This window comes from Sprattus sprattus (genome assembly GCF_963457725.1).
Source record: "Sprattus sprattus genome assembly, chromosome: 13".
Taxonomy (NCBI): domain Eukaryota; kingdom Metazoa; phylum Chordata; class Actinopteri; order Clupeiformes; family Clupeidae; genus Sprattus; species Sprattus sprattus.
The window spans coordinates 7,592,320-7,615,267 of record NC_137911.1 but is presented as its reverse complement, the minus strand read 5'-3'; the positions used below and the strand labels follow the sequence as shown (position 1 = coordinate 7,615,267).

The window sequence follows — 22,948 nt, the reverse complement described above, 5'->3', positions numbered from 1 at the left end:
ATGTGGTCAATTAGGGACAGTTAACAACCCACACCTCCCCTTTTACTTACCTAAGTGCAAACTACCTTTGAGGTACAAATGCAACATTTAACAACAATTAAGAAAGTCTACGTAGTTGAACAAGAACTGCATTTCTGGAATACAGAATAAAAAAGAAGGGTAAATGTTTTAAGTAAAAGTTATGAGGTTAATTTATGAATGAGCCCTCCTCCAATGCCCCTTGCCCTCCCATCCCACGGAAGTGAGCCCTTACCTCTCAACAGCGATGTTGTCCCTGAGTTTGTCCAGCAGGGTGCTGAGTCTCTCCCGCTCCTCACTGTGTTTGGTGCTGAGATCCTGCATGGCCTCTCGGTGGCTCTGCTCTAGACAGGCTTTCTCCTCCTCCAGGGTCTCCTGCCACCTCCGTTCCACCTCCTCCTTCTCCTGGCGGTGTCTGGCCCTCTCTTTCTCTAACCTCTCCTGCAGCTCGCATTCGTGCTGCTCCTCAAGTTGGGCTCTCTCCTTCTCAAACTCCTCAGACAACCTCATCTCAGTCTCCTCCTCCACAACCTGGAGTCTCTCTCTCTCCTTAGCCAGACTTTCCTGGAGGGAGGCTTCATGCTGCTCCTCTAAAAGAGCTCTCTCCTCCTCCCACTGCTCCCTGAGCTTGGCCTCCTTCTGCTCTTGCTCGTTGAGGAGCCTCATTCCCTCCTCAACCAGCAGAGCCTCCAGTACTTCCTTGTGCTGCCCCTCTATCTGGCCTCTCTCCTGTTCCCACTCCTCTGTCAGCCTCCTCTGCAGCTCCTTGCTCTCCTCCTCAAATGTCTCCCTCGCCTCCTCTAGCCGAGCAGTGAGCACCTCCTCGTGGCTCTTCTGAAGCTGACCCCTCTCCTGTTCCCACTTCTCAAACAACCTCCTCTCATCCTTTTCCCTCTCTTCCTGAAGCCTCTGCCTCTCCTCTTCCATCCTGGCCTGAAACACCTCCTCTTGTTGCTGCTCCAGTTGGTGGATCAGCTCAGTGTGTTCCTTTTCTAGCTCCTTCATGGCGTCTGTGTGCCGCACCTCCAAAGCCCTCAGCTGTTCCTGCAGCTCACCGGCCTGAGCCAGTGCCTCTTGGAGCTCCTGCTGGAGGGAGGACATCCCCTCCCGGTGTCGCCTGTCCAGTGTCTCCCGCTCCTCAACCTGGTTTTCCTCCAAAGTCAGTCTTTCTTCCTCTACCTGAGATGACATAGACAGCATAGGATGAACTAGCAGTCCTTAAAGTCACTCTGCTATACAACTGATGTTGGAACTATAACTGATATACTGTGGATTAGCATACCTGGTCCAGTTGATTCTGGAGCTTGTGTGCCCGGGCGAGGACCTGTGCCACCTCGTCCTTAATGGCCTGCACCTCCTCCTGGTGCTGGGAAGAGAGTACGCTCCTCAGCTCGTCCTGTGCTGCCTGCTGTTCCTCCAGACGCTGCTGGTACTCGCTCACCTGTGGTCCAGAAGAAACATGCAACACAACACACGCACTGGATTGTTAGAGGTATTTGGTCATTCCTCAGGGATGGAATTAATTACAAGAGAGACTTTCCAGCATCCCAATACAAAACACTTTGCCAGGTACTTTATATACATATTATTATAGATGTGCAGGGAAGTGTGTCTCACCTGTTCTTTGATGCTCTGTATCTCTCTGAAGTGCTGCTCCTTCAGCTGTTCCAGAAGCATTTCTGTCTCCAGGGACATGTTGAAGGGCTGACCCTCTTCTAGCCCCAGACCTACGTACATATACATATCACACACACACTCAGTAAAGGTTATCAATCAGTGAGAGTGAAGACTTTGCTTTCATACGGCTTTGCATTCACATACAGAAGAATGGTGCAAACTCTAGTGGTCACTGTTTCAACACTTTTACACATGCATAAACCCACATACAGAAATAAAAGCACACCCAAAGTTCTGTTTGCCTCAGTCAAACGACCACACAGACATACACACAATGAACACACACGGTTACATACGAGAGCTGTTACCCTGGTCTGACTCCATGCCTGGGCTCTTGTTCTCGAGCTCATCAGACAGAGAAAGCAGGGAGGAGGGTGGAGGGGCTCGGCCTAGCACCTGATACTCCTCGAGCTGAGCCTGCAGCTCATCAACACGATCCTGCAGCTCCTACACATAACACAACAGAGTGCCTTAATTATGCCATGCTGGTCCATGCAGAGAGCAGGGGGGGAGAGAGAGATATAGAGATAGATTCTTACTCTGCACTGGTCCTCGTAGTTGCTGCGAAGCTGACGCAGACGATCCTCCTGCAGGAAGAACTCAGCACTGCCTGGGTCAAGGTCTCCAAACTACAAAGGAACATGATGATGTAAAGGCCACAGAAGGACAGAGCTAAATAATATACAGCAGCCATCCAACCTAAATACCACAACCATCACATAAATACAGAGTAAGCTAACTTGGCTATGGAAGGGTAGGGGAAGGATATATTCTGAGGGGGGTGGAAGGGGGGTGGTGTTACATTCAGTTTGTGTACACCAGCTGTTAAATGCAATTTGTGTTATGGCATACTATTGTCTTACATGTCTTAATGACATAAGTGGTGTCAATAAAAGGTTGATCACAAAAAAGAAAGTAAGCTTACTATGTGGACAACACAAACACTTTCCTCACCTTTTCTTTAAGGACGTTGTCCAGATTCTTCTGCAGCTTGCTGACCTGGTTTTCGGTCTCCACCAACCTCTCTGTGCTGTCCAGCAGCTCTGACTCCAGACGGACATTTTCCTACAGAAAAAACACATTACTCCCAGGATCTTCTACTGGGAAAAACTAAACACTAATAGCTACTGCTAGTGGTGTTAAACGTTTTCCCCTATCATTTTACAAAGTGAAGAAGGGGTTCAGCTTTTGAAATTCCGCAATATTCGACGAGGGACACACTCATACTTTGACTGTGAGTGCGAGGTGCTCCCGCAGGAAGGTCTCGTCCTCACGGATCTTGGCGATCTCTGCCTCCAGGTTCTCCTGCTGCTGGCTAGCCTGCTGCTGCAGCCGGTCCATCTCCTGGGTCAGCTCTGATCGCAACACTGCCACCTTCTCCTTGTGCTCCTGCTCCACTTCACTGCAGGGGGGGGGGGGGCAGGGGTAATTAAGTAAGCAAGCAAGCGAAGTAACTCAAGTAAGTGAACACCGCACAGAAACCTCACAAAATGGAAATTCAACTTAATTTGCTACCATGGCCTTGAGGAAAAAACATTTTAACATTTTCTGTCAATGTAAAGTACTATATGTATGTTAAAGATGTTTAGAGATTGTGTGCAATTCACACAATGATACGCGCAAAATACAAGCGTGCACCTTCATGCATTTTAAACACCATCAAGAGCCAAATGGCACCGTTTTAATGGGTCTGAAATATGTGGGCCCATGAGATGGATTATCACGAGGGCTCACCGCAGCTTGAGCTCGTTGTGGCGCTCGATGGCTGAGTGGTGTTCATCCACCTCAGTAGCCAGCCGGGACTTGAGCTTCTCCGCCTTCTCCAGATCGGAGCGAATCTTCTCCTTCTCCCGCAGTTCCAGGTCCACGCGCTCACTAACACATGCATCGACACACACACACACACACACACACACACACACACACACACACACACACATAAAAAAAAAAAAAAAAAAAAAGTCAGAACTCTAGGTAGACAGAGAGACCAGGAAAACCAATTATAGACAAAAATGAGATAATGATAGTGTGACAGCCACATTGCTTTTAATAATAAATCAACCGGGCAACGGTGGGGCAGTCAAAAACACTAGTGAAGAGACAGGTAAATACAGAAAACATTGGGCTATATATGTCAAGGTTTAGGGGTTAGGTAAATTAATGCCATGAGAAAAAACAATAATGCTGGGTACACATAGAAAGGGACACAGACACATAGAGACAAGACTGCATTGGGACAGGTGACAATTCAATTCAATTCATCCTTTAAAAATAGCCGCAGGACAAGGCTCAAAGAAAACAAATAAACAATGTAAACATGCAGAAGTGGAGAAAGGTTTATGCTGGTGCTTGCAGGTGCACACTCACACAAGGTGGCGGATCTCTGCCTTGAAGCTCGCCAGCGCCGCCTTGTGGATGCTGTTTTTAGTCATCAACAGCTCGTTCTCCAGAGCCACCGTCAGCTCACTCAGATTCACCCGCCCTTCCAAGCTAAACTCCAGAGCCTGCAGTCACACAAACGCACGCGCGCACACACACACACACACACACACACACACACACAATATCAGAAGGCTTGTCTAAATGGTTATGCAACCATCAAGTGTATTCATCAAAATTTCCATTCTATAGAGCTGATTATAATTTTAACTCCAACAAAACAAGATACTCACAGATGGCTGTGTGTGTGTGTGTGTGTGTGAATGTGTGTGTGTAAAAGACTGCCTCACCTCAAGAATCTCAGGACTGTTGTCAATACCCTCGTCCATCCAGGCATCCACCAGCTCCTCTGCCACCGTATGTCCAGTCCCATCGTCCAGCGAGGAGAAGAGACGCAGGCCAATAGTGCTGGTGACGATACTCGTTCTGCGACCACTCTCGTCAAACGGCTACACAAAGACAATCGAAGGTATGAAAGAGCCTGTATGTGTTTGTGTGTGTGTGTGTGTGTGTGTGTGTGTGTGTGTGTGTGTGTGTGTATGTGAGAAAGATCATTCTGGCAAGATATTTAGCCCTGCCAGTTTGTCGACTGGAGATCCACAGCAAAATCAGGGAGCCCGTGAACCCTTTTGTGGCATTTGCATGTATAGCAATGGCATTTGTGCTGATGATGGAGGTGTGTGAGTGTGTGTGTGTGAGTACCTGCATAGAGTGGTGTCGTTTCAGCTGACGGTAGGGTGTGGAGGATGAAGGGGTGGGGGGCTGATTCTGGCTGATGATGTAGCGCATGAAGTCCAGCACACTCATGTCTCCCTCCACATCCAAACACTGCAACAATTCATCATTCAACTACACACACGGGCACACAGACGCACACACACACACACACACACACACACTTAGAATCACAGAAAAGCTTGATCCTGACACATCACATTATGAACACACTAGGATTTATCCCTGTGTAACCTCTTTCCCTTCAACACACTAAAAATACCTGTTATCTCAGTGCAAGGTAATCCCTGGTGTCTCGGTCACCTCTTCTATCTTTAGCCTTGTCTCTTGCTCACACTCACTTTTTTTTAATCCCACAATACTTACTCTCCACTTTACTAATCCCACATCCTCCATCAATTATATTTCTCCGTCACACTCAAATGCACAGGCAGACACCTGTGCACACGCACATGTGAACAGCCCCACACACACACACACACAGCTCCCCACCCCACCCCCAACACGCATACAGTCACACACACTCACACACACAGTCACACAATCACACACCTCCAGGCCCAGGTGCTGGCAGAGTTTGAAGAGCTGCTCTTGTGTGGCTGGCTGATCCCATGGTAGTGCCAGCTCGGAACAGGCGGCCCGTAACCTGTCTTCCTGCCGCTCAGAGATAGCCCCAGACATTGAGCCGCTGGGCGTGCCAGGCTCGTCTGGGTTCCACAGGTGAAGCTGACCTGAGAACAGATTCATGGCAACCGTTGCTTTCTAAATAATTGACCACGAACACAACTAGCATTCAAAAAAACGAAACATAAAAATGTTAAGGCCAAAATAGTGGTTAAAAGGCAACAACTAAGTGTTACGGGAGATGAGATCCAAGAGATGCAGTTGTGTGTGTGTGTGTGTGTGTGTGTGGTATTATTATTATTAAGGCATTAAGGGCTCACCCTCTGCCTCATATTCCTCTGGGCTACTTCCGTGAGTGTTCCAGCGCTGGAAGAAAAGGAAACCACACGTGTATTTAATCAGTTACAGCACTGTGGCATCCAACACAAAAACAGATACCCTCTATGCATCCAATGTGATTTAACAGCAAAAAGTCCTAAATAACGCAAATAAATTACACCAACATCACGTCAGAAAAAAGACAACAAAGGGAAATGTTGCCATGGTCTTACAAAATATAACATTCCGTTGTCTTACAATACAAAAAAACAACAACAACAACAAACAGTGGTTTAGACTCAAGACTTGGCATACAAACAGGACAAAAGAGGAGCATATTCCACAATTCAAAATAGGGCTGAAGAAAATAAACTTGATGCCAAGAAGATGGTAAACGGCCCCTAAACAGCACCATATTGCATCCCATCTCTTTACTTCTATTTAAGTGCTGTCAATCAACATTCTTTCTCCCGTGACTTAGTCCTTTTGTGGGTGAAAAAAAGAAAGTGTGGAATGGGGGGAGGGGGGAAAGAACTGACCACAGAGAAAGGGCAGCCAACTCTTTAGGATGAAAGGGGAAAGGGTCAAGCAACAGCCTACTGAGGTCTATGGGTATGAGACACTGAGGACACGGCTATGGAGGAATGTTCCAACATGTACTGCACACTGTAACCACAGAAGGTGTTCATCCTTCACCAGATGAAGAGGCTGCCATTTAGAAGTTTTAGTGCAGTGAAAGTGTTTAAGTAGGCTAAAGATTGTGCTAAACGTGGCATTTGGAGAGCTTAATTTCTAATATTTGGCCTGGGCAGTTGCAAGATCCATAGCATAATCAAGGAGCCTATGAGAGACTCTTTCATGGCATATGCGTGTTGACAGAATTCATTGGACTTGTAAGCGGTGCGTGTGTGTGTGTGTGTGTGCGCGTGCATTGTGATGCAGTGCAGTGTGAAAACTCATTGTCGGAATGTCAGACTGAGCTGAGCAGATGGGCTCCCAGTCTTCTGGAGTGTATCAGCATCTGCACTAGGGACGTACGTGTGTGTGTGTGTGTGTGTGTGTGTGTGTGTGTGTGTGTGTTCCCATTGTTCCCTATCAGACTCGCTAGTCCTCAATCTTAACCCCTAACCCCCCCCATATTCTCCGGTTTTCCATCTGTCTCTCCTGCGGCTGCACATTGTTAAGGGGGTTCAGATTAGAATACATACAAAATGAGTCTGTGTGTGTGTGTGTGCGCCCGTGCATGCTTGCTAATGGCCGTCACTTGGATATAAAACACAAGGTGGACTAAATACAGTTATATTCAACCACTCAAACAAACAAAACAGAAACACACACACACACACAGACACACACAAACTCACATTTGACCATCCACCCAATCTCTTGGACTGAAACCCAACATTGCATTAAATTATTCCAGAGGTTACAATCTTAGCATGCTGCTTTGGGGAACTTTGCATAATGATTTATTACATTAAACATAAAACTATAACTTAAATGATCTATGATTTTAAATAAAATCAGAATGACCATTTAATTGCTTAAGTTAACATACCTTTAAAAACACAATCAATGCAACATGATGTGCTCTTAAGTGCACCAACAATTAAAGCAGTCCAGCATAATACACTGACTATTTTTTACAGTTACTCTCTTCATAAACCGTAAAAACAACTTATGGACTGAATACATTCGTCTATTATATCAACTATTATATAATACACATTTTGATAAGAGATCGTATTTTGTTTATTTGAACTTGTATGTAAGAATCATAGCTAACTCACTGGAAATGTTTCACTGCATGGATCACTATCATCAAATTCCCCACATGATTTATAGCCTGGCCTTCATATATAAGAGGAAATTACTCATAAGTGTGTGGGGGTGTGTGTGTGTGCGTCTGGAGCCGTCCTGCTGGGTGGATCATTATAATAATGCAGATGAAAGTGGAGGATTATACCCCCTAAACACACTTCGCGGCTCACACTGCTAATCACACACACACACACGGCACATGGCAGAGCCTTTCAAATTGTCAAAGGATAAGGGATACAGCTAGTGGACAGAAACACACACACATAGCATGAACAGCAGATGAAATTAAGGCTACAGATAAATGCTACTGAAACATTTATAAACAGTTATAGGGTTGAATTTAATGTGATGACTTAAATCATAGTTTTAGACCAAAAGAAAGGCCTGAGGCCGTAAAACACACCATGTCAGTGAAGCAGGCAAAAAGACGTTGTATTAACTGAATGAATATCCTACTGGATACAAAGATACATGCAATTTAGTATTAGGGGGATGACAGTGTCATGTGTGAGAGGGATACAAATGTTTGGAAACCAAAAATGTATTTAAATCTGGTTTATCACACACACACACACACACACACACACACACACACACACACACACACGCACACACACACACGCACACACACACACAAAGTAGCAGAGGATTAATGAGTGTGTGTGCTCTGACCCTTTAAATGACCCTGCCGTCATCCCCCCCGTGTCTCACTCACTAACCTCCTTCCACTCCTCGCTTCTCTCACTTGCTCTCCCACTTTCTCTCTGTCTCACACAAACACACACCCTTGCATATTTGATATTGTCAGAGAGAAAGGAGGTCGTTCTGCTTTGTCAACACAAGGGGTGTATGGGGGTGGGGTGGGATGGGGGTGTGGACGGCTGTTGCCTTGACAACAATAACACAGTATACACTATTAACATCAAGGCCAAAGTCCTAGCCTCCACACTCATTCTGTTGGGCCTCAAAACAGACAGACACACACACACACACACACACACACACACACACACTTTCTACCCCTTTAAACACAGGCCATACATGCTGAAGAACACTGATCTGAAATGGAATGGTTTTGTGCCTGAAGAAATCTCTGATGCAACCAAATAAGTCAACAATTTCATGTGCATTGTGTTTGTGTGCATCCTCAGGAAGAGTTGGTATGAGTTGGTGGCTCTAACCGTTCTAACAAGCACAGATAAAACATTTACAGCCACAACTAAATCTTGCTACCTGAAAACAAACTCCAAATTCATTTTCTGAAATACTTTTCACTTTTGGTACTTTTCATCTTATTGCCACTCACATCTATTGCAGTGACTTTGTTGACAGTGCATTTAGTAAATAACACAACACCAAAAACTACAGAAAACACACTGTGAGCAATTGTAAAATGTAACCCTCTTCAGGGTAGTTGAGAGTGTGTGTGTTAGTGTGTGTGTGTGTACGACTGGTGAGAGGAGAGGGGAAAAGATGGTGCTCTAAGCGGAGCCTCTGGTATGAGTTCGCATCTCTAAGCAAAGTAAGCTGATTAGCTAAGAATAACACAGCGGTACGGCGCTAAAGAATACACAGTAGGGATGAGCAGCAGGGACAGCGTGTGTGCGTGCATGTGCGTGTGTGTGTGTGTGTATTGGAAGCATTTCAGCTTTCCATACAAACAGTGTCTGAGACTTCCTAGAACACCTTTGGACCGCGGATGTCCAGCTCAAAATGAACCTTTTCAAGTTACAAATGGAACCATTTTCCAATCGCTTGACCTTCTTTACTTTAAGGTGCAGGAGTGGAAACAATAGGATTAGCAAATTACCACAAAGGCTGGAATGATACAACCTCTTTGTTTTCCCTTTGGGAGATCCTAATCTTAACTTGTAATCCCCATCAAAGGAGGGGACTGAGGAGAATGTATGTGCACCCCCCTACCCACCCACCCACAGCATTGGACTATGTTTCTCACAAATACAGATCATAAGACTCCAGCAGTCAGTGTCTTACCTCACGTTTCCGAGGTACTGCGGAGTCCTCATTCTCCTCCTCATCATCATCATCCTCCTCACCCCCAACTTCATCCCTCTGCCCCTCTGCTAGTCCTTCCTCGTGTTCGGGGAAGTTGCTGATGCCCTCTATGTACTCTGGGGTGGAGCGCCGGCCGTACCGCTTAGTGCCTTTCACAAACTTGGGGTGCATCTCAGGAGAGTCTGCAGAACACAGAGAAGGAGGGAGAGGAGAGGACAAATGTAAATGCATTTTTTATAAACATTTATCTCTGTTAAACTCTATGCATTAACAAAGGCAATAGAAAATGACAATAGAATACTACCAAAATCAGGAGGATAATCTGAATAACAAAGCTGAGAGACTAGAGCTGTTTTACATGATTGGTCAGTCTGTTAAACAGCTGAACGTAAAGAGAGAATAGAAAGGCTGTTTTCTCCTCTTCATTTTTTCTAGTCCACAACTTTCTCATACACACATTTCATCATGGTTGGTTGGCTTCTTTCACAGAGGCCAACATGTTTAAAGATTTTTTAACTGAAGACACAGCCACAGTGATGGGACAGACAGTGGCAGGGACACGACACGCGTTGTTTGACACGGATTTGCACCTATTAAGAGTAAGACCCGAGTCAAACTCCAGACAGCATCCAAGGAGCAGTCCAAGAAATACTTAGGGAGGAACAATTGTGCTAAAGTGCCTTCAGCATTGCACTTGCCAGCATAAGCCTCCTGAAGAGAATCTCAACTGTTGTCCCTTTGTCCCCCACAAACAGCACCATATTATAGTAGTATAGTATATAGTGAGGATTCGTATTCAGACATACAGTATTTACACTCAATCCAGCTAACAGCTGTTAACACACTTTGTACATCTTTAGACTTGGCTGTTTTTCAAACAAATATGTCCAAAGGCTACAAAACCCATGGGTTTGTGGATGCTACTGGATTACATGCTGTGCTCTGTCAACTTGTTAAGGAGTCTTCCTCATTGACTGATGAAGATGAACTTGTAGTGTAACTAAAAGTAACTATACAACTGATCCTTCAGCTTCACCTCTTTGAGAGTCTTCTCTGTTACATCATTGCTCTGTGGCACCAGTGTCCGTGTAAGACAACTTTAAAGGATATTTTACATAACACACAAAGACAATAGGGATCACCTGCTGTCAAAGAGCTACTTTAAAACTCCTCAAAGCTTATGGGATACTGGTGGTGCAGAAGCTCACAGTAAAAACCAAGCATCTTAGCCATTTCAAAGGGTGGCGAACAGGAAGGAAAAAGAGAAAAAGTAAAATTAAAGAATAAGATGTAAATACTTCAGTGAGTTCGCACCTCTAAAGATGTAGAGAACTGCCTGTGCAAGGTCAAAAAAACATCTTCATCAATCTCCTGTGGATCTCCTGGGTTTATACCTTCTCTGTAGGCACTTGGTATACAAAAGCATACAAAAGTACAGTTTGCAGTAGGGCCAACTTGTTTTAACAAAGCTGAAACTGAAATTCCTTCAGCATTTAGAGAATTCAACCAGCCCTTATCATGTCGGTCACTCAATTAGGAACCTTTTTGAGCAGAACAGACCATTCGACCACAGCCTTCATCTACAGTTATCCCTGCTTAAAGCAGACGTTCCTCTCCCTGTGTCAGGAAAGCTACCCCTATGACCTTTGAACTAAGGCCCTAGACCTGGCAGCACTGTCCTGGCGTTATAGATGAGAGGCTTCTCTTGACTCGTCACACAACTGGCACGGCACCCAGTTACATCATTACACCTCTGCTGACACATCTCACGGTTGCTATGACAACTAATCCAGCCATGTCTCTTCATGCTTTCAGTTGGGCACAGACAGACAGACAGGTTTCGACCAGCAAGTCTTTATGGTTTTTAGCTTACAACAGCAGAAGCACTTGAACATGCGGGCTCATCAAGCAGTCTGCTTTACTCAGTGTTTCCTCTCAGTGTCAATATAATTGTGGTGGTGTGTGTGTGTGTGTGTGTGTGTGCGCGCGTGTTGCTTGTCTACTTTCAAAGGATACGCCCTTTGCATATTATCCCTTCAAACACTATCAAACCGTATTTAAACCAATAAACCTCTGTAGCACTTTGTGTTATCTTTAGGGCTGGGCAAGTTAACGCGTTAATCTTACGTTAATTCATCAATTAATTAACGCCGACAATAATTTTATCGCGCGTTAACGCAGGTTTTATTATTTATTTTATTTTGTTAAAAGTCTGTTGCCTACAGGCTTTTATTTTGAAAAGTCTGCTGCGCAACCGGAAAAGAAACAAATGGGCAGATAAACAAACCTGGGCATAGACATAATGCACTTGAAAAGTTGACAACACGCAAGTTAACACAGATACACGAAAGCTAAACTTCTCCAAATAATGTGGCGATTCATTGCCTGTGCATCACCTCCAGCAAAGGTTAACGTCAGTGGGCGTTAACTGGTCAGCTGTTCGCTAGAATCTAGATGTTCTTCGTCTCGCTAGCAGCAGCCATATACATATATAGACCTATATGTCTATGGCAGCAGCTAAGCAGCTGGCTATCCTAGCCTGTCACCCTACTGATATGGATCCATCATTAAGATCACATCAGGATGACAAGAAAACCAACTATCGAAAATATGATTTTGAGCTTGTTGTGCAATGATATCCCCTGTCCTCCCGGCTCCCGATAAGTTAAGCTAACTAATGTTACCGTGCTAGCTATCGGTAGCTAGCATGGGTAGTTGTCATTAACTAGCGAGCTACAAACGTCCAAATCAAAAGAGATATGGCAGAAACAACGTCATAACCAGGCTGGTTAGTTACATTACAGGGAAACCAGCCATCAAGTCAACACAACTTTTTGGTGCGTCACCACACTCTAAACATTAATGCCTGGCAGTGGCAATAAGCTTTAGTTTTGTATTTGTTTTGATAACATTGTTTAAGTTGAGAATTACACACTATTACAAGTATTTATTTTATTAAACTGCTACTATATAAAAATGTTGTGGCACTTTTGTTCATATGGCAGAACATTTAAAATAAAAGTGCATTATACTTTTTAATGGATTATTGGATTTTGCGTATAGAAATGCGATTAATCGTGATTAATCAGGGAAATCATGCGATTAATCGCGATTAAAAGTTTTAATCGTTGCCCAGCCCTAGTTATCTTATGTTTTTTGATGGGACAAGTGACAGATGGGTTTCCCCGGGATACCTGGCTGTGCTGCCGTCTCTTCGTTCTCTGTAGGCTTTCCAACAGCTGAAGACAACACCAGAATCAAGGCGTTCTTAAACTGCTCAAAATCCACCTGTAGAACCCAGAAAAGAACAGCATTCAGTCAGTCACACAGAGAAGGATGAAAACAGGGCCATTTCATGCGCCTGGTGTCTGAACGACTCCATGGTAACCGGTCACTCAGTAACACAGGCTACCAGCCTTGATTTCAACTGTCTGGCAGATAAGAGATTGCTTGGAGCGGAGCCATCATTAAAGGTCTGCTAGAGGCCTGAAGTATGGGACACAGGAGGAGGGGTTGGGTCCTTGACAGAGAGGGGGAGGATGCTAGAGCAGCAGCTGTCTGCCTGCCAGACTGCCTGATGCATATTCACATCCTTTGTGTGCATGTGCACCACCATTAAGGGATGGGGTGTGGTGGGGTCGAGAACACCATGGACACTCCAGAGGAGCTACCCGACTGCCTGCATGCTCAGACACACACACACACACACACACACACACACACACACACACACACACACACACACAGGAGTGTGCGCTGGGACTGAAGCATTAGAAATCAGTTTAAAGAGTTTTTCAGTCAGAGATTTCACACTAATTGGTCACCTCTGTGAACTCCCTGCGAGTGGGTTTTATATTAGCACGTGTGTGTGTGTGTGAAATAATTGTTGAGTAGGACAGAGTTCAGCTCTAGCTAATCAACCTCCTCCCAACACACAGAGATGCTCACAGGACTGTTTTTCCTGGTTGCTGTGACAACAGACACCTGGGATATGATTGGACAAAGACTTCCACATCTACATCTCCAGACAGAGAAAGATTGAGACCCTCACCAATGCTAATTTCCTAATCTCCCTCACTCCTCTTTTTTGCCCCTCTAGCTACCAATTGAGTTTGTCCTTTTACTTTTTATCTATTTCAACTTGTAAACTATGTTTCCATGTTTTCTTTTTTTACTTGTTGTCTATGTTAGTATTCGGATGATGTGGTGAATGGGCCTTGATCATCAAATGGTGAAAGGCACATAGGGCCTTTTCTCAGTCTGCCTCACTTCCCTCTCTCCATAAGCTGCTATACAGAAGGCAGGGTTTGGACCTTCACACAATCCAAATGAGTGGAAGCTCAAAAGCCAATTAAATACTTAAGCTGTTCAGGAAAACTATATAAACTTTGTGTTATGTGTGCGTTTCTGAAGTGTGATGTGGGGCCTGTAACCAAGTAGATCTTAAAAAAACTAGAAAGCATTCTGACTAGATCACTGCTCCAGATGGCCTTCAGCCTGATCGTGATTGGATGCTTACCCTGCCCGTCAGCTGGTCCTGGTTCTGTAATAGGGTGTTGAGGAGGGCGGGCTCGGCCTCCTGGAGCTGTAGAGCCTGGCACAGTTCAGCCAGCTCCTCAGGGCTGAGGGAGCCGGCGCCGCTGCCATCGAAGCTGTGGAAGACTTCCTTCAGACGCTCCTCATACAGGTCCTGCTGCGAGTCGTCCATCCCATAGGACAGACCCCTGCCCTGAGAGAGAGAGGTAGATGGAGAGGGAGAATAAAAAGGATTAGATATGGACATAGATCTTCAGATGTGTTTGAGGCCACACACACACACACTCTAGGAAAAAAAGCTGAGCGAGGGAGATTGTGATGTGAGCTTCACTCAGTCCAAGTTGAATCCAGTTCAATTGCAGTAATAGTTAAGGATTAGTTACATCAGAGTACAAACCCGATATATAGATATACCGCTTATAGCCGTGTGCCCTCACCAATCCAACCAGTTAAAGACAATCAACTTCTATCTCCTTTAACATAGCAAAGCTGCACACTCTTAAGAAACAAAACCAAACAGCCTTTTATGAATGATAGATACAGATGCAGTGCATGTTTTACATCTATTAAATTAAAAGCACACTTGAATCAGAGTCAGACCACAAATCTAAAACCTGAACTCCAAAAACAGGATAATTAAATAACATAAATAAATCCGAACCACAGAAATCGAAAAGCTGTGCAAAAGTTCTTCAGAACAGTTCTCCCATGTTCACAAGGTCTTCCTCTGCCAGGATACCTGATGATCACTTCCATGGGTCAATTCACTATTTTCTGACCATTTCTACAGTCAGAAAATACAATTTCTAAACATGACATACAAAGCAGCAGGCTCTCCGACACACACTAGCTACTGCGCAAAACAGAACCCCCACACAGCAAAGATAACTACAAACAAGTCAAGAGAAAATTACTGGCAGCATCATACCAAGTCACAGCTATGCCAACAAACCTCAGCGTAACACAAACTGTTCCATCATTCAGGCAAACAAAGCATGCACATATAGGTGCATGTGTTTCAAAGAAAGCCAGAAAGTGGAGAAACTCACAGTAAGGAAAGACACCTCCACGTTCGATCTCTCTGGTCCAAGGGTGAGTCTCATATCTCAAGGCGTGTGTCTACATCTGTGTGTGTTAGTGTAATGACAGATTCAGACACACTGCTTCTTCTGATAAGGCTTCGGCAACTCTACCTTCTCTGGGTGCCAACCACCCAATTATGAACCCAGCAGGTAGGTGTTCCCAGTGTACTCTACCTACCACTTGCAATGATGGGAGCATGGGGGATTTGTATAAGCCTCTTGGCACAAGGATCAGTGATTGGACAAGCTATTGATGGCCTTGGATGCCTCAAGTATTTCGTAACCCTTCACATTTTAGACCTCACCTGAAAGACACCTCACCTGTTGGGAGATGAGGCCAACTCTGCATGGATAATGCTGCACTACAGAAACAGACATTATTCATGCCAACGGAGGCCAGACCTGACAAGAGAAGACCACGGAAAATGGAAGAGGTTGGAAAAACTTTAGACGTGGAAAAAGGACAGTTACTACGTTTAACCCATTTAGGCTTGAAACGCCTGGAAAAAATGCCTGTAAAACCTATGGGCGATTTCAGAAACCTCCCCTAAAACCTGAAGTTTTTCTAGAAATTCAGCAATTGTGTCAATGCCTACATTATGAACCACAAAAGGCCGACAAGAGTCTGGGTCAGTTTAATAAACTGTGTGTTAATATTCAACGCGTACCTTTAAGGTACATTTAGGTACACAACCGAAGTTGATGGCATAAAACAATGTTTAGTGTTGCAACATATCACATACGTGTTGATAATGTGTGATGAATCTAAGACAAAACAGAGCAACGACAACTTTATAACTTGGACGTTGTAGTTTCTGGCAAATTGAATACTTCATTGTATTGAAAGGGATCTTTACTCTGCCAAAACTGAATTAAATTCAAAGTAGCTTTACTGGTATAACCATTCATGTACACTTTTGCCAAAGCAGAGTGTTACAATTAAACAATGATAATAATTTTTTTTTAAAAACAGTGGTGTTCACCAAAGGTTAAGATTTAAATGGAAATATACACTAGGAATTGAACTGGAAAGTATCATACAACACATACATGAATGCACATGAGCTTGTGACACATACGTACTGTATATGTCATTCACAGACAAGAAGAACATAAAATAATTAAATACAATTAATTATAATAAAATGCTGCCATATCTAAATTTTGTATACACAACAAGCTCAAAGGTTAATCTGTGTTGACACATCCCCCACAGTTTCTGAAAACTAGCTTAAATGAAAAGTCTTACACATTTAAGTGCATTACATAGATAGTCCCCCTGGAGTTTCCCAGTGAGCCCTGGCCTTTGACCAGATTTGAATCATTAAATCAGTCAAGAATCATGCAAGAGACGAGCGGGTTGGAACATGAAGAGGAAGGGAGGGTGGTTTTGTTTTCAGATCTCAGACCAGCACTAGTTGGATGAGCAGGTCATGAATATTACTGCTGTTTAGCTAGTTTTCATTGGTCACCACTTTTATTTATTCTGAACGGCAAAGGACTTCCTCATTTGTGCAGAGACCCATACAATACACCTACACAAAGATAGAAAGCACATAAATAATTAAAAACAGGACCTACAGCCCATGACCTCAGTGTGGCTAGATAACTCTTTGACCCTCCTGTGATGTGCCCGGCGGGTGGCCAGTGGGACAGGATGGCACTTGACCAAGTCGGCTGCACTGCCTGCCGGTCAGCTAATTGCCTTCAAGTGGGACTAGGGCTAATGGCTCCTGACAAGGTCAATTAGACAGTCTGTAGCTGGGTACTTGCCACACAAGAGAAGACCCACACATGGCTCGCCAGTGAAAGTGATCCGATGGGCAGTCTCCATTAAAGAAGGCAGTAAACAATCAAGTAGGCTCTTTCAACAGTCAGCCTTCACTGGCTCATACCTAAGAGGTAGACCTGTTCATGAATTCACATATATACAATGAACTAAATATACTAGGGTCTATGGTGCCAGCATATAGCTGTCTATAAGTCTGATTAGTCACTTTAGCCAAATACAACTTGTAATATAATATACTGTGTAAAGCAAATCCAAGCACAATATTTTTCAGCAGTGCGCTTGACTTTGTTTACACTGCTGAGTTTTTTTTTTGCATAGAAACAATTGACAAAATAGGCTGCAGCGAATTTACGCTACTATTCTACTCTTCTAGCTAATACACTAACGAGTTATCTTTAATCAGAATGACGCAACATACACCTGCACTCCGCTGTGACCCCTGATGTCGTGCAAACATGAATGTAAACACAACTAATCACGGCTGCAAATAGAACTGCTTTAGCCTTAGCGCTAGTACACACACATTCAAGTGACTGCCAGAAGAGGAGTGGCCAGCTCTGTCCTCCTGGGTTTGGGTTGCCAGTCAGCCTGTCAGATGAGTGGGTCGGCTATCAATCTAGCAGCTCATCCCGACTCATGTCGTAATCAGCTTTGAGTGACAGCGGCAATCAAACGGACGCCCAGGCGAGCCCAGAGCATGGACGGGGTTCAGCCATTCAGAGCTGAAAACTCAACAGGCAAAACAAAATTGGATGGGACAATTTTTTGCTGATTATTGGTCTAGTCAAACTGTAAAGCAAGGAGTACCGCTTTAGTTCACTTATGATCACGCTGGTATGGCAACAGTCACAGTATCAATTCAATCAACTTCAGCAGTCATGAATCAACACACCCAGTGAGTTCAGGTGCTCAAGCACTGTGTGAGGCATGCATTATACAGTACACCGACAGGCATATTTCTAATAGTAACTGTTACGGCCACCTTGGCCTTGCAGGGGGTTGTATTTGTATTTGCGGTTACTTGTTACTTGTTTTGTCTGCTCTCTCTCTCCCAGCCTCTAGGTCTAGGTCAGCCCTGGTCCCGCATGTTCAGGGATGGAACGTGCCAACTACTTGGCGTGTCCCACCTGACGGGATAAAAGAGGCCTGGCCTTGGAGAGAGGGGGCGGGAGCTTTGCGTTGTGTTTTGTTATGTTTGGGATTCTTTTGTATTGTATTTAGCCGTAATTAAAACCCATACGTGAACGGTTGCATTGTCTCCTGCCCAATTCGTTGTTGCTCTTGAGCCAGGGTAACAGATGGGGGCTCGGTCCAAACGGGTTTTGTTAGGTGCGCCTTTGTGTTGGTTAACAGTCGGGTCAACCAGACAGGCCGCGGCCTGGTAAGGATTTTTTGGCGTAGTTAAACTGTGTTCATTCTTCCCTTTTTCATTCCCTTCCTTACAATATTCTTTTCCTTTTTTCAACAACCACGGGAAAACTGTTCTCTGGGCCTTTACCTTTCAGGCTTGTGTGTTTTGTGGGACGTGGGGTATATGTTTCTGAACAGTTAGAGCACTAGAGCAGTGGTCTCGGGGGCACTCCGAGGCATTGGTGGAATCGCCAGTTTCCTGGTTGTTTTGCCGTGCCTACGGGCTTGGTGCTCAATTCATCCCACCACGGGCCTGTTTGAAGCTCCGCGTTTATTTAAGTACATGGGTTAGTTTTGCCTGAGGGGAATGGTCATTGTTTTGGCTTATATTATCGCTGGGTCTCGGTCTGATTTTGGTGTAAAAAAGGGTCTGTAGAAAAGTTCTTGTAAGAACCTTCAAAGGCTGTGTTTGATGCATTAACCAAGGTTCAGTTGATACAGTTGGCTGGTAATTGTAACATTCACCTCCCATCCATTCGCAATAAAAGTGCTGTTAAGAAAGTGGTGAAATCGGCATTATGTGTTAAGCGTGTAATTCAAGAATCCGATTACGTATCTGATGATGACTGTGCGGAGGAAAAACCTGTGTCAACATTGTCTTTTGAGGAGCAGAAGGAGTTGCTTTGTATGCAGTTAGCAAACAGCAAAGAACTGCATCAAATGCAATTAGAAAGGCTCCGGGTCAGTGAAGACACAGAAAGCGCTAGGAGGGCAGCAAAAGTTAGACCTTGAAGCTCAGCGCTTAGATCTCATTCGGCAGGGGAAAATAACTACACCTGGTGCGGGAGATGCTAAACTAGATATCGCAAGTAGTCTACGTTTGCTTCCGCACTTTAATGAAGAAGATGTCGATAATTTTTTCCTTCTGTTTGAGCGAGTGGCTGATGCGCAAGGCTGGCCTGGCGCACACCGCGCGCTTCTGATTCAGAGCCATCTCACAGGAAAAGGACAGCGCGCTTTGTCGGCTTTAAGTGTTGAAGAGGCTGGTGATTACAATACTGTTAAAGCTTCGGTCTTGCGAGCGTATGAGCTTATTCCCGAGGCTTATCGTCAGCGGTTTAGGAATTTGCGAAAGCGTTCAGATCAGACTAACGTTGAATTTGCCAGAGAGTTGTGCCTTCAGTGTCAGAGATGGGGTGTCGCTTGTTAGGTAAAAACACATGACGAGTTACTGGATTTGATTGTCTTGGAGCAGTTTAAGAACACATTACCAGAGCGTGTGGCAACTTATGTTGCGGAGAAACAGGTTAAGAACGAGTCTGACGCTGCGGTGCTAGTAGATGAGTATGAGTTAACTCACAAAGCCCATATGCGCTCGTCTAATGCTCAGAAAGCTGATGTTTTTCCCTCTAGAAATTAGGGGTGCAACGGATCATCATTGATCCGCGATCCGTTCGGATCATCTATTTCGGTTCGGCACACGCATGATCCGCGGATTGATTTATGAAAAAAAAAAAAATTGTGCGCATGTTCAGTCCACACACAGCCGTAACCATTGCTGCTAGTTCCAGGGACAGAGCTACTTAACACGCTCTGGGTAAAAGTCTGCAACAGTTCCCTTTTCAATAAGCAAACAGTCCTATGGCTCGTTGTGATTTATTGTCCTCAGCGTCCTCAGAGTTTTTTGATCCGTTGCACCCCTACTAGAAATACAAACGTAATATACAGTAATACCCCGAGTCAAGCCACTGGTGCAGATCGCTCGGTCGTTAAGTCTGACCCAGATCAGTCTTGCCATTACGGTCATGAAAAGGGACATACGAAATGGAACTGTTCAAAGTTAAAAGAACAACGCTTTTCTTATGTGAAGCCTGACATGTTGGCCGCATCTCCTTCGATGTTGAATGTTGATTCATTGTGTAGGCCTACTGTGGATTCCGATTATTCTCCATTCATTTCCGATGGATTTGTTGGTTTTAAAGACAGTGAGGAGTTAATTAAAGTAAAAATTTTGCGTGATACCGGAGCATCAGAATCTTTTATAGTGGAGTCGGTTCTACCATTTTCTTCTAAGTCAAGCTCTGGTAGATCTCTTGGTTCGGGGAATTGACCTCACAACTTTTGAAGTCCCTTTACATAGAGTCGTGTTGTACTCAGAGTTAGTTGAGGGCGAGGTTGAGTTGGGGATACGCCCTGCCCTCCCTGTTGAATCGGTCCATGTGATAATTGGTAATAATTCCGCTGGTGGATGTGTTTGGCAGAGTAATCATGTACCAGTGGTGTCTTTCTCTCCTCAGCTGGGGAATGGGACTGACGAATGTGCAAAGCAGTTCCATGACGTGTTTGCGGCATGTGCCGTGACTCGCTCAGCTACTCGTGCTGCAACAGAGCCCAAACCGGTCAAGGTGGCTGCAGAAAAGACTAGGTTTGCCTTACCAGATTTCCCATTGAATCTGTCGCATGGAGACCTAGTTAAGGAACAGCGTGCAGATCAGTCTCTGTGTTCCTTGTTTGAACGTGCTGTCCCATCTGACATTTTTGAGAGCTTGGCTCATGGGTACTCCATAAGAAACGGTCTGCTTGTGAGAAAATGTAGACACCGTCCACTGATATTTCAGTGGGGGAGCCATGGGTACAGGTTGTGGTGCCTGCATCGGCTAAACATGAAGTCATGAAAACCGTCCACGACACATTGGGGCATTCAGGTGTGAGAAAGACATATGACCGCATTATGCATAATTTTTTTTTGCCTAAATTAAAGAAGGACGTCTTTGCGTACATTAAAACTTGCCACATCTGTCAGATGACTGGTAAGCCGAACCAGGTAATTAAGCCTGCACCTTTGCAGCCAGTACCTGTGGAGGCTGGTCCATTTGAACACTTACAGCTGGACTGTGTTGGGCCGTTGCCTGCGTCGAAAAATGGGTGTAGGTATTTGTTGACTATCATGTGTCAGGTTACTCGTTACCCTGCTGCCTACCCACTACGTGCTATAACCACCAGGTCCATTGTGAAGGCTCTTTCCCAGTTTTTCTCCATCTTTAGCATACCAAAGGTCGTTCAGACTGACCGAGGTTCTAATTTTATGTCTCGCATATTTTCTCAGGTCATGGGTCAACTGCATATCAAGCATCAAAAAGCTTCAGCTTATCACCCTCAGAGCCAGGGTGCCCTTGAGCGTTTCCACCAGACGTTGAAGTCCCTGCTTCGTGCGTACTGTATGGAGTTGGGACGGGACTGGGAAGAAGGGCTTCCTTGGTTGCTGCTTGCCTCTAGGGAGGTAGTACAGGAGAGGACAGGGTTTAGCCCTAATGAGCTGGTCTTTGGTCATTTGGTGCGTGGTCCTTTGGCTGTGCTTAAGGATGGCGCAGGCCTCCAGGAGCCAGCGCAGACCTTAGGTGACTACGTAAATGGTTTTAAAAGACGTCTCTATGAGGCAGTTCGTCTAGCTCGTGAAAACCTGACCGCCACTCAGGCTAAGATGCGACCAGAAAGCTCAGCGCCGGGTATTTGCCGTGGGGGATAAAGTGCTCGCTCTGTTGCCGGTTATATACCCACCATTTCAAGCAAAGTCTGCTGGTCCGTATACAGTGACCAAAAAGGTGTCGGATATTAATTATGTCATTGCCACTCCTGACAGGAGAAAAAACCTACAGCTATGTCATGTTAACTTGCTGAAGCCGTATCATGAACGTCGAAACAGGCCTGCAGGTGGTGCTGTGGCACGGCCTGTTGCTGTGAGTGAGAGGGTTCTGTCACCTGCTTCTCCTGTATGTCCTTCGGTGGCAGCGCAGGAACAGGAGGAGATCAGGGCTCCAGATGATGGTGGCTTGCGTGCACGCTTAAACAATTCAGAGACTTTGAGGCAGCTTCCCCAGTTGCTGCAGCACCTGTCTGAGGACAAGCGTGCCGAGCTAATCTGTCTTATTCATGAGTTTCCAATGTTGTTTTCAGATACTCCTACTCAGACACATTTGTTGAAACATGATATTGATGTTGGTGATGTGTTACCAGTCAGACAGCGTTTTTACCGTGTTTCTCCAGAGAAAAGGAAACACATAGATACAGAGGTGAGTTATCTCCTTGAGAATGGCCTTGCTGAGCCATCTTCGTCAGCCTGGGCATAACCATGCCTGCTTGTTAACAAGCCTGACGGTACATTCAGGTTCTGCACTGACTATCGTAAACTCAATGCTGTTACAAAACCAGACAGTTTTCCCCTCCCGAGGATCGAGGACTGTGTAGGTGGGGGCCGCCAGTTTTGTTAGCAAGTTTGACCTACTCAAAGGGTACTGGCAAGTACCTTTGACTGACCGTGCGAAAGAAGTCTCACCTTTCATTACCTCGCAAGGTTTGTTTTCCTACAACGTCATGAGTTTTGGTTTGAGAAATGCACCAGCCACCTTCCAGCACCTTATGAACACTGTTGTGGCTGGACTGGACGACTGCGCTGTGTACTTCGACGATGTAGTGGTCTATAGCAATACCTGGGGGGCACTTGGACATCATTAGAGCTCTTTTTCATCGCCTTTCTGATGCC

General features: G+C 45.0%; 1 protein-coding gene across 1 annotated transcript in view; it reads right to left on the bottom strand.

Annotated features, from left to right (window-relative positions):
* Positions 1–14,371, bottom strand: part of nin (ninein (GSK3B interacting protein)) — a gene marked incomplete at its 3' end in the record, with an annotated part of 30,155 nt that extends 15,784 nt beyond the window's left edge. The window contains exons 1-16 of the mRNA XM_080849701.1: positions 14,168–14,371; positions 12,843–12,936; positions 9,628–9,830; positions 5,814–5,859; positions 5,422–5,600; positions 4,837–4,983; positions 4,425–4,583; positions 4,063–4,199; positions 3,430–3,570; positions 2,923–3,097; positions 2,650–2,760; positions 2,235–2,324; positions 2,004–2,142; positions 1,636–1,745; positions 1,301–1,459; positions 254–1,197 (exon numbers count right to left, since the gene is read on the bottom strand). Coding sequence (XP_080705827.1) covers positions 254–1,197; positions 1,301–1,459; positions 1,636–1,745; positions 2,004–2,142; positions 2,235–2,324; positions 2,650–2,760; positions 2,923–3,097; positions 3,430–3,570; positions 4,063–4,199; positions 4,425–4,583; positions 4,837–4,983; positions 5,422–5,600; positions 5,814–5,859; positions 9,628–9,830; positions 12,843–12,936; positions 14,168–14,356 — 3,023 coding nt within the window. The 5' untranslated portion in view covers positions 14,357–14,371. The remainder of the gene's footprint in view (positions 1–253; positions 1,198–1,300; positions 1,460–1,635; positions 1,746–2,003; positions 2,143–2,234; positions 2,325–2,649; positions 2,761–2,922; positions 3,098–3,429; positions 3,571–4,062; positions 4,200–4,424; positions 4,584–4,836; positions 4,984–5,421; positions 5,601–5,813; positions 5,860–9,627; positions 9,831–12,842; positions 12,937–14,167) is intronic.
* Positions 14,372–22,948: the final 8,577 nt, after the last annotated feature.